The sequence below is a fragment of the Rhinopithecus bieti genome, unplaced genomic scaffold, assembly GCF_001698545.2.
Source record: "Rhinopithecus bieti isolate Rb0 unplaced genomic scaffold, ASM169854v2 scaffold_2435, whole genome shotgun sequence".
Lineage (NCBI taxonomy): Eukaryota > Metazoa > Chordata > Mammalia > Primates > Cercopithecidae > Rhinopithecus > Rhinopithecus bieti.
In genome coordinates this window covers 2,425,402-2,451,010 of record NW_016803909.1, presented here as the reverse complement: position 1 = coordinate 2,451,010, position 25,609 = coordinate 2,425,402, and the positions used below count along the sequence as shown (strand labels likewise).

Sequence of the window (25,609 nt, the reverse complement as noted above, 5' to 3'; positions counted from 1 at the left end):
CTGCCAGTGCCACCCAGTCTTAAAAATACTGCTGGATCGTCATCATCATCCTTAGTCAATATTTACCAAGCTTTTTATGACAGCAGTGGCATTAGAAAGTTTATAGAAATCAAAACTAGCTTAAAGATCTCAGTTTATTAGATTTTGTACTGTATGTTTAACATTTATTGTTTTTGCAATTAATGAATCAGAATGTTCCTGAACAAAGGTCTTCAATTATTAGCTATTATTTTCATTTGCCGAAATTTTTAACTAGTTTAGATTCAATAAAAAACTTTAATTCATTTATTAATGCGTATGTGTCATGTAAAGAAAAAGAAAACATCTATAATTAAAATATACTAAATAAACCTAATTAAACTGAGTGAAATTTATTGAAATATGAAGGAATTCTCTCCTCTCATTATCATTTCTGACTATAGCTAATGTTCACAGGATTGAATTATTTTAAAAAGGCACCCTCCTCATCTCTAACCAGTCACAGAACCCTGTTTCTATATCAAGTTGAAGAAGAATGTTAGGTTAATAGTTCTTTTAAAGTTGGTAGTATTTTTTTAACATCTTATTTTACTTTTAAAAGTGCTTGAAATACTGCCATGTAAAATACCTTCAAAACAGTTAAAATATTTGGCAAACATAAAATGTAAGTGAAGTTATCATTTATATGTATATTTTACATAACACAGGTGAATAAAGCCTATTCTGGAATTTAATTCCCTTATAAATCCTGCCTTTTGTATAGCACAACACTAATAAAATCTATTTAAAAAACTAATCACATTGTCATAAATAGGTATACCAAAACATGGATCAGTTTTTCATTATCAATTCTAAGCACTAAGCTTAATTTGTGCAGGTTACCACGCATGAGTCTTTTCAAAACTTACAAACTCATTGATATAATATACAAAAGTAATACATGTACATAAAAAATTTTAAAATTCAAACACTTTATTAGGGTATAAAAGGAAAGTTAAAGTCTTCTCTCACTTACCATGGATGTAAGAAATCTGACTGTTAGACTCAGTCTCACTTCCCAGGCAACCTGCTGTTAAGTTTCTAATCTATCACAATGGTTAAACACATACATATATTAAGACATACTCATTTATTCAAAACACTTATTAAGCATCAAAGATGTGTGAAGCAGTGATTCAGGTATAAGATTCAGTGGGAAGAAAAAAACAAAATCCTAAAGGACAATCCATAAACACAGTACAGTGTCATGTAAGCACATCTATTATGAAAAAAATAATAATAAAAGAGGGTAACAAACAGAGTGATGTAACAGGGTACACTATTTTAGATAGTGTGATCTTGCGATATTGAAGCAGAAAGCTGAACAAAGTAAAGGAACAGACACATGTGACATTCTGGGTGTAGAACACTCCAGGCAGAGAAAACACATGGCAGGGTGCTGGGATGGGAGCACACCTAGAATATTTGAGTTATTAAGGGACCTCGTGTGGCTGGAGTGAACCAAGAGTAGAAACATGTTAAGAAATAAGGTTAGAGAGGTAGCCAGGAGCTAGAGTATATGTATATGTGTACAAACATCCATTTTATAAGTAATATCACAACACACATCTGGGGTCATAAAATCAAATACCTACAGGGTCGAGGAAGATGACTTTAAATTCACAAAGTAGGTGGAATAGAAAGTGGTGAAATGGCAAGTGCATGCCCCTTTTAGAGAGAGTAATTTTTACTTAGCCCTAGTAAACTGTTGAAATGCATGAGTGATAGTTAATTTTATGTGTCAACTTGGCTAGGCTATGGTAATGAGATATTTGGTGAAACAGCAATCTAGATGCTGCTGTGAAGGTATTTTGTGTTTGTTTGTTTGTTTTGCTGTGATTAACATGTTCAATTAGTAGACTTTGAGTACAATAGACTGCCTCTATAATTATGAGTGGACCTTATCCTATCAGTGGAAGACTGAGGTCCCTTAAGGAGGAAGAAATTCTGCATCTTGAGACTCAAGGCCACAACATCTGCTAAGTGCGGTGACTCACACCTGTAATCCCAACACTGGGAAGCCGAGGTGAGAGGACTGCTTGAGCTCAGGAGTTCAAGACCAGCCTGGGCAACATAGTGAGACCTTGTCTCTATTTTTTTTTTTTTAATTAGTGCTCACCTCTGGCACATATACTAAAATTAGAACCATACAGAGAAGACTAGCATGGCTCCTGTGTAAGGATGACAGGCAAGTTTGTGAAGCATTCCATATTTTTGGGAGAAAACTTTTGCAATCTATCCATCTAACAAAGGGCTAATATCTAGAACCGACAAGGAAGTTACACAAATTTACAAGAAAAAAAAACCTCATCAAAAAATGGGCAAAGGATAAGAACAGACACTTCTCAAAAGAAGACACTTATGTGGCCAACAAATATATGAAAAGAAGCTCATCATCACTGGTCATTAGAGAAATGCAAATCCCACAGTCAGATACCATCTCACACCAGTTAGAATGGCGATCATTAAAAAGACAGGAAACAACAGATGCGGGAGAGGATGTGGAGAAATAGGAACGCTTTTACACTGTTGGTGGGAGTGTAAATTAGTTCAACCATTTTGGAAAACAGTGTGGTGATTCCTCTAGGATCTAGAACCAGAAATACCATTTGGCCCAGTGATCCCATTACTGGGTATGTACCCAAAGGATTATAAATGATGCTACTATAAAGACATATGCACACGTATGTTTATTGTGCACTAGTCACAATAGCAAAGACTTGGAACCAACCCAAATGCCCATCAATAATAGACTGGATAAAGAAAATGTAGCACATATACACCATGGAATACAATGCAACCATAAAGAAGACTGAGTTTAGGGTCGGGTGCGGTGGCTCATGCCTATAATCCCAGCACTTTGGGAGGCCGAGGCAGGTGGATTACTTGAGATAAGGAGTTTGAGACCAGCCTGGGCCAACATGGTGAAACCCTGTTTCTACCAAAAATACAAAAATTAGCCAGGTATGGTAGCTGNGGGTGCGGTGGCTCATGCCTATAATCCCAGCACTTTGGGAGGCCGAGGCAGGTGGATTACTTGAGATAAGGAGTTTGAGACCAGCCTGGGCCAACATGGTGAAACCCTGTTTCTACCAAAAATACAAAAATTAGCCAGGTATGGTAGCGGGCACCTGTGATCTCAGCTACTCGGTAGGCTGAGGCAGGAGAATCACTTGAACCTGCACTCCAGCCTGGACAACAGATGGAGACTTGATCTCAAAAAAACAAACAAAAAAGAATGAGTTCATGTCCTTTGCAGGGACATGGATGAAGCTAGAAACCATCATTCTCAGCAAACTAACACAGGAATAGAAAACCAAACACCACATGTTCTCACTCATAAGTGGGAGTTGAATAGTGAGAACACATGGACACAGGGAGGGGACCATCACACACCGGGGCCTGTTGGAGGCTGGGGGGCAAGGGGAGGGATAGCATTAGGAGAAATACCTAATGTAGATGATGAGTTGATGGGTGCAGCAAACCACCATGGCATATGTACACCTGTGTAACAAATCTGCATGTTCTGCACATGTATCCCAGAACTTAAAGTATAATTAAAAAAAAAAAAAATTAGGCATGGTGGCATGTGCCTGTAGTCCTAGCTACTCGGGAGGCTGAGGCAGGAGGATCACTTGAACATGGGAGTTTGAGGCTGCAGTGAGCTACGATTGTGCCACTGCACTCCAGCCTAGGAAACAGAGCGAGACCCTGACTCAAAAATAACAAATTTTAAAAAGTACAACATCAACCCTTCACTAGTTTTCCAGCCTGATGGCTTGCCCTGAGATTTTTCAGACTTGCCAGGCCCCACAATTGTTTGAGCCAACTTCTTAAAACGAATCTCTTGCCCAATTTATATACAGTCTATTGATTCTCTTTCTCTGAAGACCCTGAATAATAAACATGTCATACTATAATCCTAAGGGTCCCACATTGCCAGATCTCCTAGATCTCATCTTGGCAATGAATTTAATATATTTTTTCCAATGATATGCAGACCAAACAAAGCATCCACGGAAAATATTTTAATTTATTTTTTTCATTCTAAGAATAATGCTGCAATGAACACTGGAAAATGATGCTATTTCCTAAGTTTTTTTTAATTCTAAATTTTAAGAAAGGTAAAATCCAAACAAATGTTTCCAATGATAGTTTTCAAATATGAGCACTGTAGGTCTAAAAAAAAAGAATTTTTTTTTTGGTAGGTGATATATTTGCTTTATTATATGGAGACCCCATTTTGACCGCATCTCTGTAAATAATCTACATGCTGACCAGGTTCATGTCATCTCAAATCATTCATTCATTCACACATTTATCAATGACTTCTTATTATATGCATTGCACACACACAAAAAAAACTGTGCAGGAGACACTTTACATCTGAAGAAACTTTCAATCTCATGTTAAATTTGATTGTTTATTCATTTGTTGATATATATTTACTGAAGTCTTGCTATACATAAAGAACAGAGAAGCACTAGTAGGGGAATTAAGACACACATTCATAGAACTATTGGACAAGAAAGCATGAGGTATGTATTGCTAGAGAGCCACTGTGAATAACTGTGGTAGGAATTTTACATAGTGAGATCACTTCTAATGGACAAGATTAGAAAAGGATTAATAGAATAGCTGTTATTTAAATTATGATGTAAAGCCTCAATAAAAATGGGATAGGCAGAGATGGAGTAGTCCAGGAGGAAAAGATGACAAATGAGAAAGCACTGAAGTGGGAAATTGTTGGGTGTGTCCATGAAATATTGAACAATCTATTTTGGAAGTGCACATAATAGTCAATTCATTGTAACAAATATTTGTTGAGCACGTACTATGTGTGAAGCAATATACCAGTGACACAAATATGAATGAAACTGGGAAGCAAAAAGATGATTGGTGAAATATTAAATTAGAAACAGGGCCAGGTGCGGTGGCTCACGCCTGTAATGCCAGCACTTTGGGAGGCTGAGGCGGGTAGACCACGAGGTCAGGAGATCGAGACCATCCTGGCTAACATGGTGAAACCCCGTTTCTACTAAAAATACAAAAGAAAAAAAAAAATTAGCCAGGCATGGTGGCGGGTGCCTGTAGTTCCAGCTACTTGGGAGGCTGAGGCAGGAGAATGGCGTGAACCTGGAAGGCAGAGGTTGCAGTGAGCCGAGATCATGCCACTGCACTCCAGCCTGGGCAACAGAGCAAGACTGTCTCAAAAAAAAAAAAAAAAAAAAAAAAAAAAAAAAAAAAAAAAAAAAAAAAAAAAAAAAAAAAAAAAAAAACAGAGATGGCAGCAATATCGAGGAAGTTCATGAATGTTACATTAAAGAGTTTGGATTTTATTATATATGTAATGTGGTATTGTTAAATACTATTGATGACTGAATGAGAGGGTGAAAATAAAGTTTCAGGAATCTTAAGAGAAGTAAGGAAGGAGAAGACAAGTAAACAAAGTAGCAAAAAAAGCTTGGTCATGAAATTATTCAGGTGTAGTCTAAGTAGGAAAAGGCAAAAGTGACAATGATTGCAAGGAAAAATCTAGCAAAAGTTGGTTAGAAATTAAATTTAAGAAAGCGATGAATCAAAGATTACCTATGTAGGAGGCAACTGCCACCTGTGGACCTATAATAATAGTGATTCTGAGTGCCAAGACCAAGGGAAACACTGCACTTTTAAAATCTAACAAAATATAAAATTATATTTTTCTCAAGCTAATAGAAATAATGTTTAGAAACATCAAATTCCAGGACGTATAATTAGCAAGCCCATTCTAATACAAACCCTGGGTCCTTTGCTAGGCACAACCATTGAGTGACAAAATATTTTGTTAAATGCTCTTAAAAGGAAGTTGAGTCACTTTGTAGAATAACAACTAGCAGTTGAGAGCTATACATGTTGAAATTTAGTTTTATTCTTATAACTTGCTGGGTTGAATAAGGCGCAGAAAATCATGAAAACTGATAATGCCAAAAAACGTCCTTCTGGATAGAAAGTTATAGAAGATTTAAATTTACTTCAGTAGCAATAACCTCTTTACTAATTTAATTGTCTTATGTCTCAAGACAGCAAAAATTTGTAAGTGATTTTATAAATTACACTTAGTAATATATTTCCTTGGCACAGTGCTTTCTAGTTTTCAAAAACATTCAGATATATCATCTCACTGGTTTTCGTATTAAGCAGGTCAGATATTACTGATGTTTACAGGTGAGGCAACCGACATTCAGAAGTTAAGTACTTAGTAAATGCCATATTCTGTAAGTTGAGAGGAAGAAGAGACGAATCCTTAATAAATATAGTCCAAATCACTGGACATGTAGAAAATGTATACTTTAAGTTTTTTTTAAACTGTTTTAATTTTATTTTTGTTTTACATTCCAGAGTCACCAATAAATATATACATAGTGACTTGAATAGTGAAGCCAGTCATACATTTTAAATTTAAAGGCCCTGAAAATAGATACAATTTAATGACATAAAAGACTGTTTGACTCTAAATGTTACTAAATAAAATTTAATCTACTTCATATAAAGGGGTAACAAATTTCATAAAATGTGAGAAGTAGAAAAGCTTCTCACATCAAAATTAAAGAAACTGAAATCTAGCAAAGTTGAAACTTGTCTACAGTAATCCAAAAAAAAAAAAAAAAAAAAAAATCTGATTAATGCCAAAGATGGAAGTGTAATTCAAGTCTTCTTGTGTTCTTTTTAATCATAGCTGTTGCAGTATGGTACCATAATGTAGCTCCATAGATAGTTAATTATTAGAGAAAACAGAGGTGTGACAAAAATTTATGTCACTGGGTAGGCCAATTGACAACACTGATTAGAATAAACAACTAATGAGGTCAGGATCAAGTGTTCAACCCCACTCTTGATGAGGGATTTGCATTGAGAAAAACAGTTCATGTATTTTTAGCTTCATGGCTATAGTTTGCATGCTATAATCACCAGTGACTTTTCTAACCAACTTGTAGTTCCGACCAAGAAAGCATATGGTTCAGTAAAAAACTATCACTACCATTAAAAAAAAAAAAAGCCCTCACTGATTCTAGTGACAATCAGCAGTATTTCTGATTGTTAAGGATAGTATATACACAGACCAAAAAAAGTATATAAAGAGAACAGGACCCATACTGAATAAAATTTAAAGTAGTACAGAAAAAAATAAAGAATTTTACTTTCTTTTTGAGTATATTTCATCTGGCCTCTATCTTCATGGTTTCTACGACTTTTAAATGTATACTACAAACCCACTAAGTAGTGTTAATGTTTATCCCACTTTTCACTATGTTAAACACATAAGTATTTCATATAATTATTGTCAAAAAATACTAGTTCAATCATAGGAAACAAACTACCTTAAAAAGTGAAGCATTCTCTTTAATATTTTTGTTCTAAAATGTCAAATTTACCATATTCTAAATGGCATTACAAATTCACACATGGAATCACACAAAATATAACAAAAATTTAAAACACACCGACTGTTGTTAATTATAATATGTATAATAAATCCTATACTACTGCCACCAAAAAACAAGGTCTAATTCTTGTCTAAACACTTAAATTTACACTTTCTTTAAGTGAAAGGAAATGTAAGGAAGCACTATAAAATCAGCAAACATTGAAACAGGTATTCCCTCAATTAGAAAAGAATTTGTTATTATTATGTCTCCTGAACGTAGGAATGCAGCACTACAGGTTTATAACAACAGGAAAAAATCATTACTAAATACAAATCTAATCCCTAAAAGTTTAAGATTCTTTCTTGATGAAACTGTCTAGATTTGATTAACAAAGGTGTTGCAAATGAATTTAGCATTTGCTATAGCAATCAGGAGGTACTAATATTTAATAATAGCACTTTTATAATACATGGAATTTATTTTAAATCTTGATACTGTTATTCCTCTCCTGCTATCTTTTCTGTTTTAGTGCAAAAGAGCTATCAGCTACAGTGGTAAGTTTATTATCTCTACCCTCCCATCTCACTGGCCACTCCTCCTAACTTCCGAAAGAAACAAAAGGCCAAGGCTTCATTTTCTTAGCACTCAAAATATTCTAAAACTCAAAGGAAACAAACAGAATAAAGAAACTCATAAACCTGTATTTCCATATTTCCATTTTCCTTATTTCCATACAAGGGAATGGAATGTTTTTACCAGCAGTAGCTCTTACACTAAACTCAGAGAAAAAAAAAAAAAAAATGCCAGTATCACTAATTAGTAAAGAAGAAAAAAATCGGGGACACAGTCTCACTCTGTTTCCCAGACTGGAGTACACTGGTGTGATCTCCACCCACAGCAACCTCTGCCTCTTGAGATCAAGTGATCCTCCCACCTCAGCTTCCCGAGTAGCTGGGATTACAGGCACATGCCATGCCTTGCTAATTTTTGTAATTTTTGTAGAGACGGGGTTTGGTCATGTTGCCCAGGCTGGTCTTGAACTCCTGGACTCAAGCGATCCGCCATCCTCCCAAAGTGCTGGGATTACAGGCGTGAGCCACCATGTGCAGCCACTAATTAGTAAAATCAAAGGAAAGGTAGAATGAAAGCCATCATCATATTTTAATCTGCCCCTAAAACGAAGAGCTGATCATACATCCTCCATTGTTTTGGCTGTTGGAGAGTTGAGAGTCAGAGTTGAAGCTTTCTCCTTTGCTGCTTCACAGTATACATGCCGGCTGTATTCTGACTCACTCCTGGCTCTAGCTACCTGTTCTAATCCTGTATTTTCCTACCCTTATTTTTTCTTAAATATTGGTAAATAACTTTCTCTGACAGTATACGTGTATAAATGTATATGTAAACGTAAACTGATTTGGATAGTTGAAAGTATTGCTTGCCAAACATAATCCGTTATCTATGAGTTCTATCTATCTATTTAATCTATCTGAAAATTACGGAGTTAGTTTTAGGTTCCTTCACATAAAATGGAACCTTTTCATTTCCTCTATAACATAGGAAAATTAGTAGAGAAACCTAATATCTCTATGAATTAGTTGTGTTTGACATACAGATAAGTAAGCATCATTTACTAGGTGTGGAAGAAATACTGTTTACTTTAATTTAAATCAAATTAAAATAGACTTTCAGCTCGCAGGAAACTTAAGCTTGGTTTTTTGGTAATTTCTTCCCCCTTCCTAGAGTTGTACATCTCAGGAATCTTTTACTGATCCCATTTAAAATAAATTTCTGTATATCCTCACAGAGTGTGCTCTATACCTTTAAAAAATGTGTAGTAAAATGACAACATAAAATTTACTATTTTAACCATTTTATCTGTTCAACTTACTGGCAGTAAGTACACTGACAATATTGTACAATTATCACCATTATTCATTTCCACAACTTTTCATCATCCCACTCTGTGTATATCATATAATTCCCCACTCTTATAACTCCCTATTCCCTTTCTTCAACTCCGGGTAACCTCTATTTTATTTTCTGTCTCTGTGAATTTGCCTATTTTTAAGTACCTCATATAAGAGGAATCATACAATCTTTGTCTTTCTTATCTGATTTATTTCACTTAGCATAATGTCTTTAGGCTTGTCCATGTTGCAGCATGTATCAGAATTTCATTTGTTTTTGAATAATGAATAGTTGGATAATATTCCATTCTCTGTATATACCACATTTTGTTTATTCATCTGCTGAGGGACACTTGGGTGGTTTCCACCTTTTGGTTAATATGAACAATGCTTTCATAAACACTGGTGTACAGTAACTGCTTGTCCTTATTTTCAGTTCTTTTGGGTATATATCTAGGAGTGGGTTTGCTAGATCATATGGTAATTCTATGTTTGACCTTTGAGGAACCACCAAATTGTCTGCTACAGTGACTGCATCAATTTACATTCCCATCAGCGAAGCAGGAAAGTTCTCTGTATCTTTTTGTTTTAGGGGAAACATGGAATCTCCCTGGAAGATGCAACTTCCCTTAAATTTTTGAGTGGATACCAAACATTCTTCCATGCATCACACATTGTGCAGGTCTCTTCTTATGATATATCTAGTGATATGCCACTCTTCATTCAATACGTAGGATTTATCTGTTTTTGCGTCATGCTCAGAACTGAGTGCTTCACTTCATTTAAGCATTTCACTTAAATAGTAACATTCCGCTTCCTGATTTCAATCTCCTGTCTCTTCAGCTCTTGAATTATATATATATTTGTGCATATGTGTGTGTGTGTCAGGAGCATTGGTAGGTTTTTTTTTTTTTTTTTGTTTTGTTTTTTTTGAGGACAGAGCCTACACTCTTGTTGCCCCCAGGCTGGGTGCAATGGGCAAATCTGACTTGACTCACTGCAACCTCCACCTCCCAGGTTCAAGCGATTCTCCTACCTCAGCCTCCTGAGTAGCTGGGATTACAGGCATCCGCCCCTACGTCTGGATAATTTTTTGTACTTTAGTAGAGACAGGGTTTCGCCATGTTGGCCAGGGTGGTCTCGAATTCCTGACCTCAGGTGATCTGCCCAACCTCTCATGTTCAGAAGCCAACACTGACCCCTACTTTATGCAGGGGGTGGGGGGCATGGCTAATACTAACTGTGGCCTCAAATTTACTAATACAGCTATTCTTAACTCCTTTACTCCTGTCTCTGATCACAACTTGGCCAGCTTCTTTTTCAAGGTGAACTTTTCTGCAGATACTCTAAATTCCATCTCTTCCTACCTCCTCTGGAATCCTGCTCTATAAGAATTCTTTCTTTTGGCTTCTTCAAATTAGCCATAAATATACTCAAGTATTTGCTATTTTCAAAACAAAATCCTTAACCTACGTTTCCTCTCTTCTCAATTATCACAACTACCTTTCTTACTCAAGTTTCTTCAAGGACTGCTCTATTGTCCAAATTGCTATGCTTCTTTACCTCCTAATTACTCTTCAATTCACAGAAAACTGATGTCTATATCTAATACTCTATTGACTAAACTACTCTGTGGAAGTCACTAATGGCCACTGAATTTCCAATGTAAAGGATACCTTTGGTCCTTATCAGAGTTAACCACTTAGTAACATTTGACTCTTTTTTCCTTTGGGAAATCTTCTTTGGTTCCAGTGATATATTTTTTGGTTCTACTCCCACCTCACTGATCTTTTGTTTTAAAAAGAAATATATCTTAACACTGGTTGATCAATAACAATAAACCAAACACTGTGCTAAGAGCTGAACATACTTAAAACAACCCTATAAGTAGGTACTATTACTCTCATTTTAAAGAAAGGAAAGGAGTTTGGTGAGGTTCATTTATACATGACCATACATGGCATGGCTGTCTAATTGCAAATCCCAGTGGCTTTATTACATCACCAGAAATATTTTTTAAGTAGCAGTGAGAAAAGTAGTTGTGAAGCATATCTTTGAACCAATAATTACCAACCTCTATTTAGAAGAGATCATATAATCCTATTAGACTCATGTAGATTTTAAAGAGTATTTGAAAACAAGAATTTTAGCCTTATGATTTTCAAAAATGATTCAATCATCTTCCACAATTTGGCAGAGAAGGAGCTTCAGGAACTGGCATCAAGGTTTGCTTGTTAGGAAGTAATGTCAGTTCATGCAACATTATCATATACCTCTCGGAATTCTCTGACACTGTCACTTCATCAACAAAGCACCCACTGTCCTGTCCCATAAATGCTACTGGAGAATGTTCCACAAAAACCCTCTCCATCAATAGGGTGAATCTACTACTTACCACATTGCAATGTCCATGGTCAGGGCACAAATCATATGATATTCATGTGTTAATAACTGGTTTAATATCTGCCTCTTTATTACTTTACCAATAAGAGACCCTAATTTAATGGAGCTAACTGAAATATGCATGTAGAACATCAGCTCTCAAACTTGGCTGCACACGGGAATTTTCTAGAGAGCTTTAAAAACACACTGATGTAATCAGCATGCAGTGGGCTAAGCGTCAGAATTTTTAGAGACCATCAGATTATTCTAATTAGCAGCTACAGTTGAGAGTCATTGGTGTAAAAGACAGGGGAAAGAGTATAATATTCATTTTATAGTCCAAAATAAAGTAGGTTGGTAGGACGTATTCATTCATCATCAGGGTTTTGCTTACCTGTATGCCCACTTATAGATACTAATTCTAATTGCAAAAGCAAATGATTCCCAACAGTCAGTGACCAACCAAACATACTTGATGTTTGATAATTGCATTCGTTTCCAAGGACAGCCATAACAAAGTACCACAAACTGGGTGGTACTGTTAAAACAACAGATATTTAATGTCACATAGTTCTGGAAACTACAGAAGTCTGGAATCAGGTGTCAGCTGGGCTATGTTCTTTCTGATAACTGTAAAGGAGAGTCCTTCCTTGCCTCTTCTAGTGTTTGGTGTTTGCCAGCAATTGTCTGGCTTGTAGATACATGGCAGTCTTCTCCCCATGTGTCTTCAGATTGTCTTCCCTCTGTGCATGTCTGTCTCTGTGTCCAAAATTTCCCCCTTTTTATAGGGACACCAGTTGTAGTGGATTAGAGCCCACCCTACTGATTTTATTTTAACTTGATTACCTCTGTACAAACCCTATTTCAAAATAAAATCACATTCTGAGATAGCAGGGGTTAGGACATCATTATAACCCTTTTGGGGGGCATAATTCAACCCATAACAATAGCCAACTACTGCAGATGTTACTAACATTGCTCCAAAGCAGGAGGGCTTAACCTGGGGATGGGAAAGAATTACACCTTTATTTTCACCAACTCTCATGGAACTACAGTATTTCCTACAATTACGAACATGAGCAAGAAATTGCAGTAGTACTATCAGTGGTTCTTGAGAGTTTGCACCCATAGAAATCACTGGTATTTTCATGTCACATTTCAGCATTTGCAGTTATCCAAAAATACCACTTACGGTCATCACTGGCTTGAAATTAAAGTTGTTAATGGACTTACTGCTAGATCTAGTTATTTTATCCATTAATAATGATGCATGTATATCATGATATATCATGACACAATATTTTCTTAACTGTATTTCAATTAAACATTTTGATTTAATTGCATTTTATGCATTTTAACTTTATTCTCAGAAAAGGTCCAAATTAAAACAAAATCTTTCAAAAGTTAACAGCCCCTTAGTGAGTTTCTACATTTCAGACTTGAGGATTTTTTTAAACTTAGTAATGAAAGAATATACATAGCATTGTACATCGGTGTGTTTTTTCAATGTTTTCTACCATGATCCACTGTAAGAATATATGTTTTGTGGCTCCAGTGGCGCAATCAGTTAGCGCGCGGTACTTATAAGAATATATGTTTTACACGTAACCCAATACACGATCTTTTCTCTGTTTCTCACATACAAACCTGAAACAAAAGTTTACCATTACTATAAGAGATGCATTCTGATATTTCTATTCATTTTCATTAAAAAATACCTACCTTATTAATGTTACAGGAGTAGTTGTGAATACTCCTGTAACATAAATTAATAAGTCTGTCATATTAAAATACATGAAAGAGTATTATTATTGCTATGCATGTGCTGTTTTAAAAATATATATTTAAATATATATTACATTTATATGTATAAATATAAATATATGTATATTTTACATTTACAATTGTTTTAGAGGTGGTATTTAGATGGACAAATAGCTCAATAGCTATCCAGGCTTCATTTAGACAACTGGCAATGGATTACATAAATTTCATAGTTATGATGAGAGTAGAAATTTAAACTTGACCAAATATAGGAAAGAGAAGAGGTAGAATAATAAATATTATAAGCCTGAATCTTTTTTTAGTTATAAAAATGCTTTAAGTGCATAATATTTAATTTCATTGAGGTATTTCCTTATTCACTATTGTAAAATCAGGTAGAAACATTTCCCAAATTAACAATATTTACTTAACCCCAGGCTGAAAAGAATTTTACCTGTAGTAAACTCGAAGGGTCTGGATTTCCTCTTCCAGTTTTTTGTACTGTTGAACTGCAGTTTCTCTGGCTTGTTGCATAGATAACAACTTTGCCTGCAAACAATTAATATTTTAAGAAATTCAGTATTCATTTTGGTGTGATAAAATAGAGTACTACAGTAAGAACAGTAGTCTTAAATTACTGACAGTTAAAAAAAAAAAAACCTATGAATGTTTTCAGTAGAGTCTCATAAGTTACCAGAAAATAGTCTAAAGGCATTAATAATACAAATACTAAAAACTTGAACATATTAAATTTAGCAACCTTGCTCATTACTAAACTTCAACCTTATTTATCTGTATCATCAGATATATGCCCTTCTGCAATGTTTAACTTTATACAGAGAATTCAGAAAGTGGAACATGGGTTTCAGAGCAATATCTAGAGTAGAGATAAGTACAATGTGTGTTTCACATACAAATTTAATGTGGCTCCACTGCCTGATCATACTAGATTTTCTTTTAACTTTATTAACAGTAAAACTCAGAAAATTCTAAATATGTTGTCAAGCTATCTTTGATACTGAATGTGAAAAAAATACAGCAGGCTACGAACTGATTCTTACAGTTATGACTTAACCTTTTCAATTCCTTCTCTGTGGGAGAAAAACAAATTCTGAAAGGGGAGAATGGCAGCAACCCTAAATGCCAGTGATACTTTATTAAACGGGCATTATTGTTCCATCCTGCTATAATATTTCAGTTTTAAAGAACAGGTAATCAGCTTTTTTCAATGAGGTTCAACATAGTAATTTAAAAAGAATTTGCCACCCTCCCACCATCATTCCCATTGGATTTCAAACAACACCAAAAACAGTTTTCAACATAACTGAAAATCTGGCACTGGTAAGTCAGATTTTAGTATTGCTTATTCAAAGTTAAATTTTCATAAAATGGTTATCTTTCACTTTGCTTTAAGTGGTGTTTGAAAGGTAACACAGAGCAAATTGTCACAAACCTCACAAAGTAGGAAAACCACCAACAATTAAAAAGTAATAGAAGTTTTGAGCCACAGGTTCAGAATTTTGCTGAATTCACATAATTTCACTGGAATTGTTTTATTGTGTAAGAAGTCATAGAAAAATTGTAAAATCCTGATTATAGGAAAATTAATCAACGTAATAAAAGTGAACTTTACAGAATGCCACTTTTCTATTTTAATAATAGATAATTTTAAAAACATGCAGCAGTTCAGACCTTTGCATATAAGTTTTAGCATTAAGATTAATTTGTTCTCTGAAATGGTAAATTCTATCCAAGTGTTACCTTATAGCTAAATTTAAGATGTTTGAAAGCTTGCTTTAACATGCCATAGTCCATAATTAGAGATAAAACATTCTAAAAAATTAGGGAAAAGCACCTAAAGTAAAAATAGATGACTGATTCTTAATGTCAAAGAATGAAAGCTTTTCCAATTTTCAGTATACCATAAAATGTGATTAAAATGGTAACTTGGAAGACACAGATACCCACTGTGACTAATGGCAGGTCAAAAAGAATCACACATATCACATTCAACTTTAAAAACTTCAGACTTCAGACGTGCATTTAAGGAATATCAAATACTGAACAGGTAATAGAGATTTTACTAAATAAATATGTGCCAGTACTACATATGTACAAATGCTGAAATAAAATGATTGTTTTGAAGTCTTTTACTTGGTACCTGTGCACAGAAACCAAAACCAAAACCAACCAACAAAACAAAATTCTTGTAGGAAAACACTAAAATGTAGTTTTTGCCTAGAATTTTTCATAATGAAAATGGGACTGTGATAAGTTTAAATTCCCATGCTTAAGGCATTATTGAAAATTTCACTTTCTCCTCCCACATTTAGTTGACTATGAAGACTTGGTGTTGTTTTATAACAGTTCACTCAATTTCTTAATTCCCAGTATCTAATTTTCTTCCTAGGCCCTAGTGATTATGTTCAAAGCTACTATAAACTTTCTGGCTTTACAATATCCTTACTTTATCAGATATATGCTCATCTGGCAGCATTTCTTTTTTGGGAAATACCTTACCCTGTGCTACAGTGATCTTGTTCAGTCTCTGTGGCTAGAGTGAATTTCATCCCCCATCACCTCAGGTATAAGATCCAGGTTGACTAATTGAAGTACTGCATCCCACTAGCCCCTGAAGAAAATCGAGTCCTGATGACATCCTTTCTACTCTTGGATTCACATATGCCAGAAAACAGATCCAGATCTGCTTCCTAGACTTCCAGGATAGATAAAATCCTTTGTTGGGGGATAAGTTGGAGGGTGACTTAGGCCAGTTTGAGTTGGGTATCTGTTGCATGCATTGTTGAAACACTCAACCAATTTAAATGTGCTATTTACTTCTATAGTATTTCCTAGATTGATATTTATATCATATAATCCTATCATACTATAGGTCAAAATAAATGTCACATCAAAATATCAAGGAAATAACAAACAAGGTATTTTCCTGTCTTTCTTTCTGGCATCCTATTCCCATATTTCTGACAATTACTTTTATAAAAACTGCATGCATTCATTTATGTGTATACTTGCAAAATTAAATGCATGCATTAAACAAAAACTAACAAAACTCAGTGTAAGAGAATATACAATATAAAGTAAATCTCCCACCGCCTATCCTCAGTACTACAAATCCCTTCTCCTGAGATTACTAGTTATCTGTCTGTTGTACCTTCCTTCAGAGATAGTTCGTACATATATAACCATAGATAGATACTTGCAAATAAATTATCCCTATTTACAAAATTGATAGCGCTTTATACACACTGTTATACACACCTTGCTTTAATTTTTTTTTTTCAAAAATTGCTATTTTGCTTCACACACACACAAAAAAAATTCAGCTGGGTACAGTGGCTTATGCCTATATGGTAGCTCATGCCTCATTTCCCAGGGCTTTGGGAAGCTAAGATGGGAGGATTACTTCTGCCCAGGAGGTTGAGACCAGCCTGGGCAACATAGCAAGACATCATCTCTATAAAAATTTTAAAAATTAGTTGGGTGTGGTGGCATGCACCTATAGTCCCAGCTACTCAGAAGGCTGAGGCAAGAGGATTGCTTGAGCCCAGGAATTCAAGGCTTCAGTGAGCTAGGATCACACCACTGCACTCCAGCCTGGTCAACAAAGTGAGACCCTGTTTCTAAAAAAGAAAAAAAAATCCCTACCCCATTCCACGTATCACACTCATCAGTCACATCCCTTTCTTCCTTCCCAGCCCCAAAGAAAAACACTTTTATGAATTTGGGTTCATTATTTATAAGAATATTTTATACTTTTACTATAGTATAAACATTTTACACAAGTATAACACTTTTTCTTCTTATAGTCATATTTTAGGTAAAATTTTATCAAAGTAAACATGTATGCAAGTAAGTACACACGTGGACTTTTCAATATCAGACTTATTGAGTCATAATTTATACAAGGTAAAGATTTACCCATTTTCACTACATAGTTCTGTAAATTTTGACAAAGTTATCCAGGCTTGACACAGAATATTCTTGTTACCCCCAAATGGTCCTTGTGCAACATTGGAGTCAATGTCTTCTTTTCACACCCAGCCTCTGGCAATCAGTGATGTGATTTTTGTCCCTATAGTTTTCCTTTTAGGAAAGTCATATAAATGGAATCATACAGTATGCAGTCTTTTGAGTCTAGCTTCTTTTACCTAAACATAATTTTTTGAGATTCATCCACATTATTCCATGTATTGGTAGTTTATTCTTTTATATCACTGAGTAGTATTCAATTGTATGAATGTCTCACAATCTGTATATCCACTTACCTGTTAGACATTTGGCTGATTTCTAGTTCTTTGGCAATTACTAATAAAGCTGCTATAAATATCTACATATAGGTCATTTCCGTGGAAATATAACTTTGTTTCTCTTGGGTAAATACCTAAGAGTGAAATTGCTGAGTCCTGTGGTAAGTGTGTATTTACACTTTATATATCTGTATAGATATATAAATATCTATACAGATATATAAAGTTATATACAGATAATAAACATATACTTTATTTAAAAAACTCCCAAACTTTCTGCCTATAATGATATCACTTTAAAGCATCCATGCTTAACTACAAATCAATGCCACTTTTTGACCACCTACTATGAGTTAGGCATTCTTTCAAGTGTTTAAAATACATTACTATAGTCTATTCTCATAACCAACCTATGATGTAGTTCCTATTATCCCTATTTTGCAAGATATAAAACATAGGTTTATAAAGCTTAAGTAATTTCTAATTATTAACAGAGCTAGTGAACTCAAATAGAAATTCAGACCTGTTTGTTCCAAAATACATATTTTCTTTTTACACCACTGTACACATTATATATAAATTACTTAATTCCAGGTGTCACAATGGAATCAAATGATGATCTGATAACAGAGTTAATGACAATAATGAAAGTTCACAGAATAATCAGAGTGTATTTTATTATACCTTCCGTGACTGAAAAATGGGTTGGTTAACTAATGTTAAGCTAGTCTTATAGTTACCTATCTTGATATCAGTCTTGACCAATGCCATCTAAATAGGACAGCCATTTGTACTGGCACTGTATCAGAAATGAACTACACTGTTTCATTAGAGTTTAATTTAGTAACTCAGAATGACAAAGAAAAGACTCCACTGTTCACATCGCTAAGCACTATTCTTAACCACTATTGTGGATAAACCACTTTTATCTCTCCTTGAGATCCTGTTATGTTTGGTTTAAATGTGTTTTTAATAGTTATAGTCTGGCACAGTTAAGTCTTATTTTGGTAACTCCAAGACCATGAATAGTTATTGGTTTTTATCTTAGAACAGAGACATTTGATGTTATGTGTGATATCTGCTAAATAAAGAAGCATACAGTACATATTAAATCACAGAAGCAAATAATTTTAGACTTGGAAAGGATCTCAGAGGTAATACGGAACCTTAGTTTTATAGAGGAAGAAATTGTTGCTAATACAACATGTTCAGGGAAACATTTGGAAATTGTGCAAGGTTTCATAGCTGGTTAGAAAGGAAGTTGGAACTAACAAGTATCCAGAAAACATTGCTTATTTTACCATACAAGACCACATTTCAATATGGTATAATTTAATATGTGTGTTAGTTATTTTAATAGAGTTATTTCCAGAGTAAACATAAATATATATGATTGAGCTAGCACTATTAAACACATCCATAAAATATATAACGGTGTATCTTCAAACAATACATCAAGTTAGACAATTGTTCAAAGAACATGACCATAGACCTACCAGGATTTTAATTTTTAACCTCAGAAGAAGGTTAAGAACCTAGTAGAAAAGAAACATAACTAAATAATTTGTATAAGGATACCCAAAAAGTTAAAAGCTGTTTTCACAAGGATAAAAATGACCAGGTTTCAATTAAACCTCCGCTTCACAGGAAGGCTTGGATTGCTTACCATTGTGTATTACCATAGTGTATTGTTCCCTACAGCTGATTCCTTAGAGGTTGTTCTATTTTGTCCTGATGTCATGTCTCTCTGTTTATCAGACCAGAGATAATGAGGTTCCTCAGTCAAAAGTAGTCATATATACACTGTCGAGTGATATATGAGATAGTCTGACATGATGAGAGAGAGAAGAAAAGAGTTTGTGGTGGAAGTATAACTCAGAACATTCACAGGCAGAAACTGATTCATGGGCAGTAAGCAGAAGCCATGGAGGAGAGAAAGGCAGGGGAGAGAGACATATGCCAGAAAGACAGTGCAGCCATGGTGATTAAAAGCGTAGTCTATGGAACCAGAAAGGCTGGGGTCACATCCTGGCTTCACCACTTACAAACTGTCCTATCTTGGCAAGTTAGCAAATCTTTATGTGCCTCAATTTCCTCACCTACAAAGTGGAGTAACTGTACTTTATATCTTAGAGGGCTGATGTTAGGAAGAACTAAGTTAAAATCTGTAAAACACAACAGTGCCTGGGACATAGTAAATGCTTTAATAAGTGAACTAGCTGGATCACTCAGCAGATGAAGAAGCAGGAGATGTGCTGCAAAACAAGTAAAGAAAATAAAATCTAGTGTAGATCTGGCTGGTACCATGAAAACCTTTCCACATAATGAAAGATGTCCGAGTCCCTGAGAGGTCTTGCTGTTTACGGTCTTCCTCATGATTCTATCTTCACCAGAAAGTCTTTGTTGACTAAGGTAAGGAGGAGAGTTTTCTTGTTCTTTGTCATAGATCATGTAATTTTCCTTCCCAACAAAATTAGTACAGTCACGCATAGAATAATAACGCTTTGGTCAACAACGGACCACATATATGACTATAGTTCCATAAAAATATAACACCATATTTTTACTGTACTTTTCTATGTATAGATATGTTTAGATATATAAATACTTGCTGTTGTGTCATAGCTGAACATGTTGTACAGGTTTGTAGCCTAGGAGCAACAGGTTACACCACATAACCTAGGTGTGTAGTAGGCTATACTACCTAGGTTTGTGTAAATACACTTTATTATGCCCATACAACGATGAAGTCACCGAAGGATACATACAGTGGATCCCCACTGTAAGTGACGCATGACTGTATACAAAATGTATTCCTCAAGAATCTCCTTTTACTATGTGTCATAGGATTTCAGTGATCACCTGTGAAAAGAGAATACATTTTAAAGACTTGATTTTAATGGATATTTTTTATTAAATATAGTTTAAGTTGGATTATCTTTATCATGAACACCAATAGCAGAATTTATAATACTTTAAATATGTATAGTGATGTGTGATGTATAAGACTCGTACTATATTATCTAATTTGAGATAGTAGGAGCTTGAATACTTTCATTGAATGAATAAATGCTATTTGTACCATTTCGGAAGGGAGGAAAATAAGAGAGAGATTATTAACTATGCAGATTGTCTGTTAATGAGGGGGCAAATTCTGGTCTTCTTTCAAGTTCTAACAATATGGTACTACAGTTAAACATAGACACAGCAAAATAGGAAGACATGCCAGACACTATTCTAAGTGCATTCTATATTCATATATCATTTCTCACAAGATGTTGTATAGTAGCTACTATTACTATTCTATTATAAAGATGAGGAAAATGTTACATCACTTACTTGTCAGTCAGTTAATGAATGGTGGAGCAAGGGTTTGAACTCAGGAATTATGGCCCAAGTTTCTCCTTTTAACTGCTATGTTATAAATACTAGGCAAAATTTGGTGCTTTAAAAAAATCTGTGCTAATTTTTATCAATGAATTATATTACCTAATTTGATTTAAATAAATTGGTATAAGAATTACTTTTTTAAACATAACTCATACAGTTTAAGATGCCATCCAAGCCTTTCTTGGAGGCACATATATAGTTTTTGGATGTTAGTCCATTTAATGACAAAAGGTCATCTGTGGTGTTTCCCTCGACTTTACAGACACCTGGCAAAAAAGTAGTATTACCATTCTTGGAAATATTAGTAATAGTATATAATCTATTTTTAAGGAATAATGATGATGAGGATTTCTCTCTATTGCAATAACTAACTCCCAAAGAAGCCTATTCTGTTTTGGGGGCAGGGGTGGCACAAGTTTCCAAGCATTTATCCATTTACACACATGCAGGTAAGGTAGAGGAAAAAAAATGATTCAGCAAGTGTTCTGCCTGTTTTGCAAGTGTGCTTTTAAGACACTATTCTTAGTCAACTGGCCTGAGTTCCATTCTGTGCTTGTTTCCTAGTACTTGGCTTAATCTTGAATCCAGACCTGTGCCTGTTTACTTGGATTTCGTTTCTGCCTAAATTTATACCCTCCAAAGTATTGTATCACTTTGGCTTTTTCAAAACACTAAATACTAAGATACAGAGGCATAAACATGTAATTGTGCTTCTATATCAGCAAAAACAAAGAAGCAGGCTTGAAGCAGTAAAAGATAGATGATTCATTATTTAAAAGGGATTCTCCATAAGATTAACAGTGAATTTCTTATAAGAAACCATGGAGGCCAGGGGCAGTAAGATAGAATATTCAAAGTAATGAGAGAAAAGACATGAAGAGATATTTCACAAGGGAAGATATCCACATGGCTGACAAACATGATACACATGCTCAACATCACTAGTTTTCCGGGACATAAGATTTAAATCCCAATATGCTGTCACTTCATCCACAATCGAAGAGGTAAAATTACAATGACTAACAATAGTAGGATATACTGGCTACGATGTGAAATTACTAGAAATCTCTCACATTTCAGGTGGGTGTATAAATTAGTTTCATGCTTTTAGGAAACGTTTGAACTACTGATCATGGATGGCCTATTATGAAAATATGTCATTCACTAAATTGGGAGAAGTCAACTTGTCTTTTCACGTGTATTACGGGTATTATTAAAGATTATGTCAGATTTGATTCTTAATAAAGTCATTAAAATTATAGATTAATAATCCTTTATTCACAATACGAAAACCCCAACATTTCTGAAAACAAAAAAGAACTTTAAAAAAATTTTTCATACTGAAACCAATTCATGTTAAACCTAGGTAAACTGATGTAAAGCTATTTATGGTCTTCCTTTATCTCACTAATTGTAAATATTTACATTTTGTTGCAGAAATACTGGGTTTGGTTAGTTTTTAACTTATATTTGACTCCCCCGCATTGTTGCAGGCCTTTGAAAAGCCTGTAGCCTTGAGGCACTATGTTTATGGGATAAAACAACCTAGTAAAAAAGCCTTTTAAACTAAGGTGTTTTAGGAACTGCCTTGTTTCCCAATCCCTCACTCCAACCAGATGTTGTTACTTGATCCTACCTGTGGTCTCATACCCACATGTAAGCTGGGAGGAGTTCTTATTTTGGGCATAATAGGCAGAATAATGTCTCCCAAAGAGGCCACATCCTATTCCCCAGAACCTGTGAATACGTTAGGTTATATGAAAAGAGGAGAATTAAGGTTGCAGGTGGAATTAAAGTTGCTAATCAGGTGACCTTGAGATGAAGATTATCCTGGATTATCTGGGTAAGCCCAACGTAGTCACAAGTATCCTTTTAAGTGGAAGAGGGAGGCAAAGAATAAGAACCAGAGAGATAGCAGTGTAGGAAAGCTTAAACTGGCCATTGCTGACCTTAAAGATGAAAGGGGGCCACAAGCCAAGGAACATGGATAGCTTTTAGAAGCTGGAAAACTTGAGACAACTTTAGGCATATCTTCTCATTTTCTTTATGGAGTTCTTTTTTTGCTATTGCTATTTGTTTCAATATTTATATTAACATTTATATTTAAATGACTAATACTATTAAAATACATTAATACTTATATTCCTTTTTAAACTATGAGCTCCTTGAGAGTTGGAAATAAAAATGTGTATTAAATATTTGATAATATTTAAATTAGCATAAACCATTCATGCTCGCATTTAAGGCCTTCCACAATGTGGCATTGAACTCTCTTTTATTCCTTCACATTCACTTTAGCCAAGGATCTGCCGTAAATTCTGCCTAATTGTAATATTCCCTCCATCTAGAACACCAAATCTATGCCATGCTATCAAATCTACATCAATCCTTCAAGGCCCATTTTAATTATTACTTCTTACATAAAGTCCTTTCTTGATTATCTTCCCCACTCCAGAAACTTTTTCACCTGCAAAATCCTTAGTAATATTTTTAAAATTTTATTTTGTTTTACATGAATGTTTTATTGAAGTATAATATACAAAAAGAAAAGTTCAGGGCTCAATGAATTTTCATGAAGTGAACACAGCTGTTTAACAAGAAACTAGACAAACAAATATAATTATTTCCATCACCCTAAAACATCCTCATGGCTCTACCTAATCTTCACCTTCCCTAAAGGTAACCATCATCTTAACTTCTACTATCATAGATCAGTAGTGCCTGTTATTGAACTTTATATCAATAGAATAATATAATATATATTCTTTTCTGTTTTTTTTCTGCTCAACATTAATCTTGTGAGATTCATCCACTTTGTTTCTTGTTCCTTATTATATACAATTATAACTGCTGTACAGTATATAATGAGCATAAATATACCACTATTTATTTATCTATTCCATTCCAGTGATAAACCTTTGGGTTGTTTTTGCCTTAGTGATTTTTAAAGCCTTTTTTTTTTTTTTTATGACAGCAAACCTATCTTACATCACAGTTATTTACATACATACATGTCAAGGTAGGGACTATATAGTAGTCCCAAAACATGAATGCCATGCTCAGCACATACCAGATACTTGGTAGATATTGTTGTAGTATTACATACTATGATGCCACAATTAAAACAGATTAGTATTTCACATTTCCAAAGAGCTTCCACATTCATTTGAGATAAAAGTAGGTAATACCATGAGGTGGTTAAGAGCAAGGTCTTTGGAGTTAAGCAAGCTTGGGTTAGGCTACCAGCAATCAGCTTGAGGACTGAACAAGTTAAGGCTTCTGAACCTAAATTTTCTCATTGGTAGCATGAAAGTGATAATATCCATCTCACAGGATTATTATGCAATGATAAAGAGGTAACTTACTATCTCATATAGCCATATCAAAGTGAATATGTAAGCTATATAAGAAGCACAACTGAACCTTTGATGTGATATTATTATGAAGTAACTGATGTCTGTAAGGAACAGCACTGTACTAAGTGACCGGCGAATAAGGTGAGAAAGGACTTAGCTTAAACTATAAGTTCAAGCCATGTGGTAGTCTAGACTAGGAGTTATTAAGGATGATAAAATAAATATGTTAGGCTTGTGGGCCACAGTCTCTGGGACAAGGAACCAACTGCTATTGTAACAAGAAAGTAGCCATAGACAATATGTAAATGAACAGATATGGCTGTGTTCCAATAAAATTTTATTTACAAAAACAGGCAGCTGGTCCAGAGGCCATAGTTCACCAACCACAGAAAAATAGCGTGGCCACAGGTTTACATAGAGCCCAGAATCTCTGATGATCTTTACAAGCTTTTGGTTAGTTGTCAGATACCTGAAAACATGAGGAATGGAAAAACTGAGCACATTTTCAATATGCTTGGCCTGTCTAGAATGAACATGTTTCTAGGGACAATGAAAGAAAATATCTAAAATACATGCTGTTCTAGAACAGGTTCTTTAGAGTAAATAATGATAGAACGAGGAAAAAAGAAATTCATAGTGGTTGTATGAAAGAAATCATGTGTTGTGTAGTATCACTGCATTGCAACAGGATCAGGGAGACACGACTTCAGCTATTAAATATAATGCAAAATAAACAAAATGTTAAGACCTCATAGCTTCAAATTGCATTTGATGTTAATATAGCTATAACAGCATTCTTTTGAACACTGTTTGTCTGATATGTTTTTATATTTTTTAAATTTCAATCTATATTATATGCCTAGGTTTAGATGTGACTCCTGTAAACAGCATATTTTCTCCAGTTAAACAATCTTTGTTTTTAAGTGGAACATTTGGTGCTTTGACATTTAAAGAAATTTCCAATAAATTTGGCTTTAAATCTATCATCTTGTTGTATGCTTTCTACTTTCCTCACTAGTTCTATGTTATATTTTTAAAATAAAACCTCTTTATGCTAACTTTTGAAGTGATTCATTTATTATCATCCCATTTCTCCTTATTTAATTCTGAATGCCATA

The 25,609-nt window shown here is 34.5% G+C and overlaps 1 protein-coding gene across 5 annotated transcripts in view; it reads right to left on the bottom strand.

Annotated features, from left to right (window-relative positions):
* The window catches only part of MIPOL1 (mirror-image polydactyly 1), a 311,836-nt gene that overhangs the window by 51,069 nt on the left and 235,158 nt on the right, over window positions 1-25,609 (bottom strand). For all 5 annotated transcript variants that reach the window (XM_017859009.1, XM_017858994.1, XM_017858980.1 and 2 more), the window contains one exon: window positions 13,932-14,026. In XM_017859009.1, coding sequence (XP_017714498.1) covers window positions 13,932-14,026 — 95 coding nt within the window. The remainder of the gene's footprint in view (window positions 1-13,931; window positions 14,027-25,609) is intronic.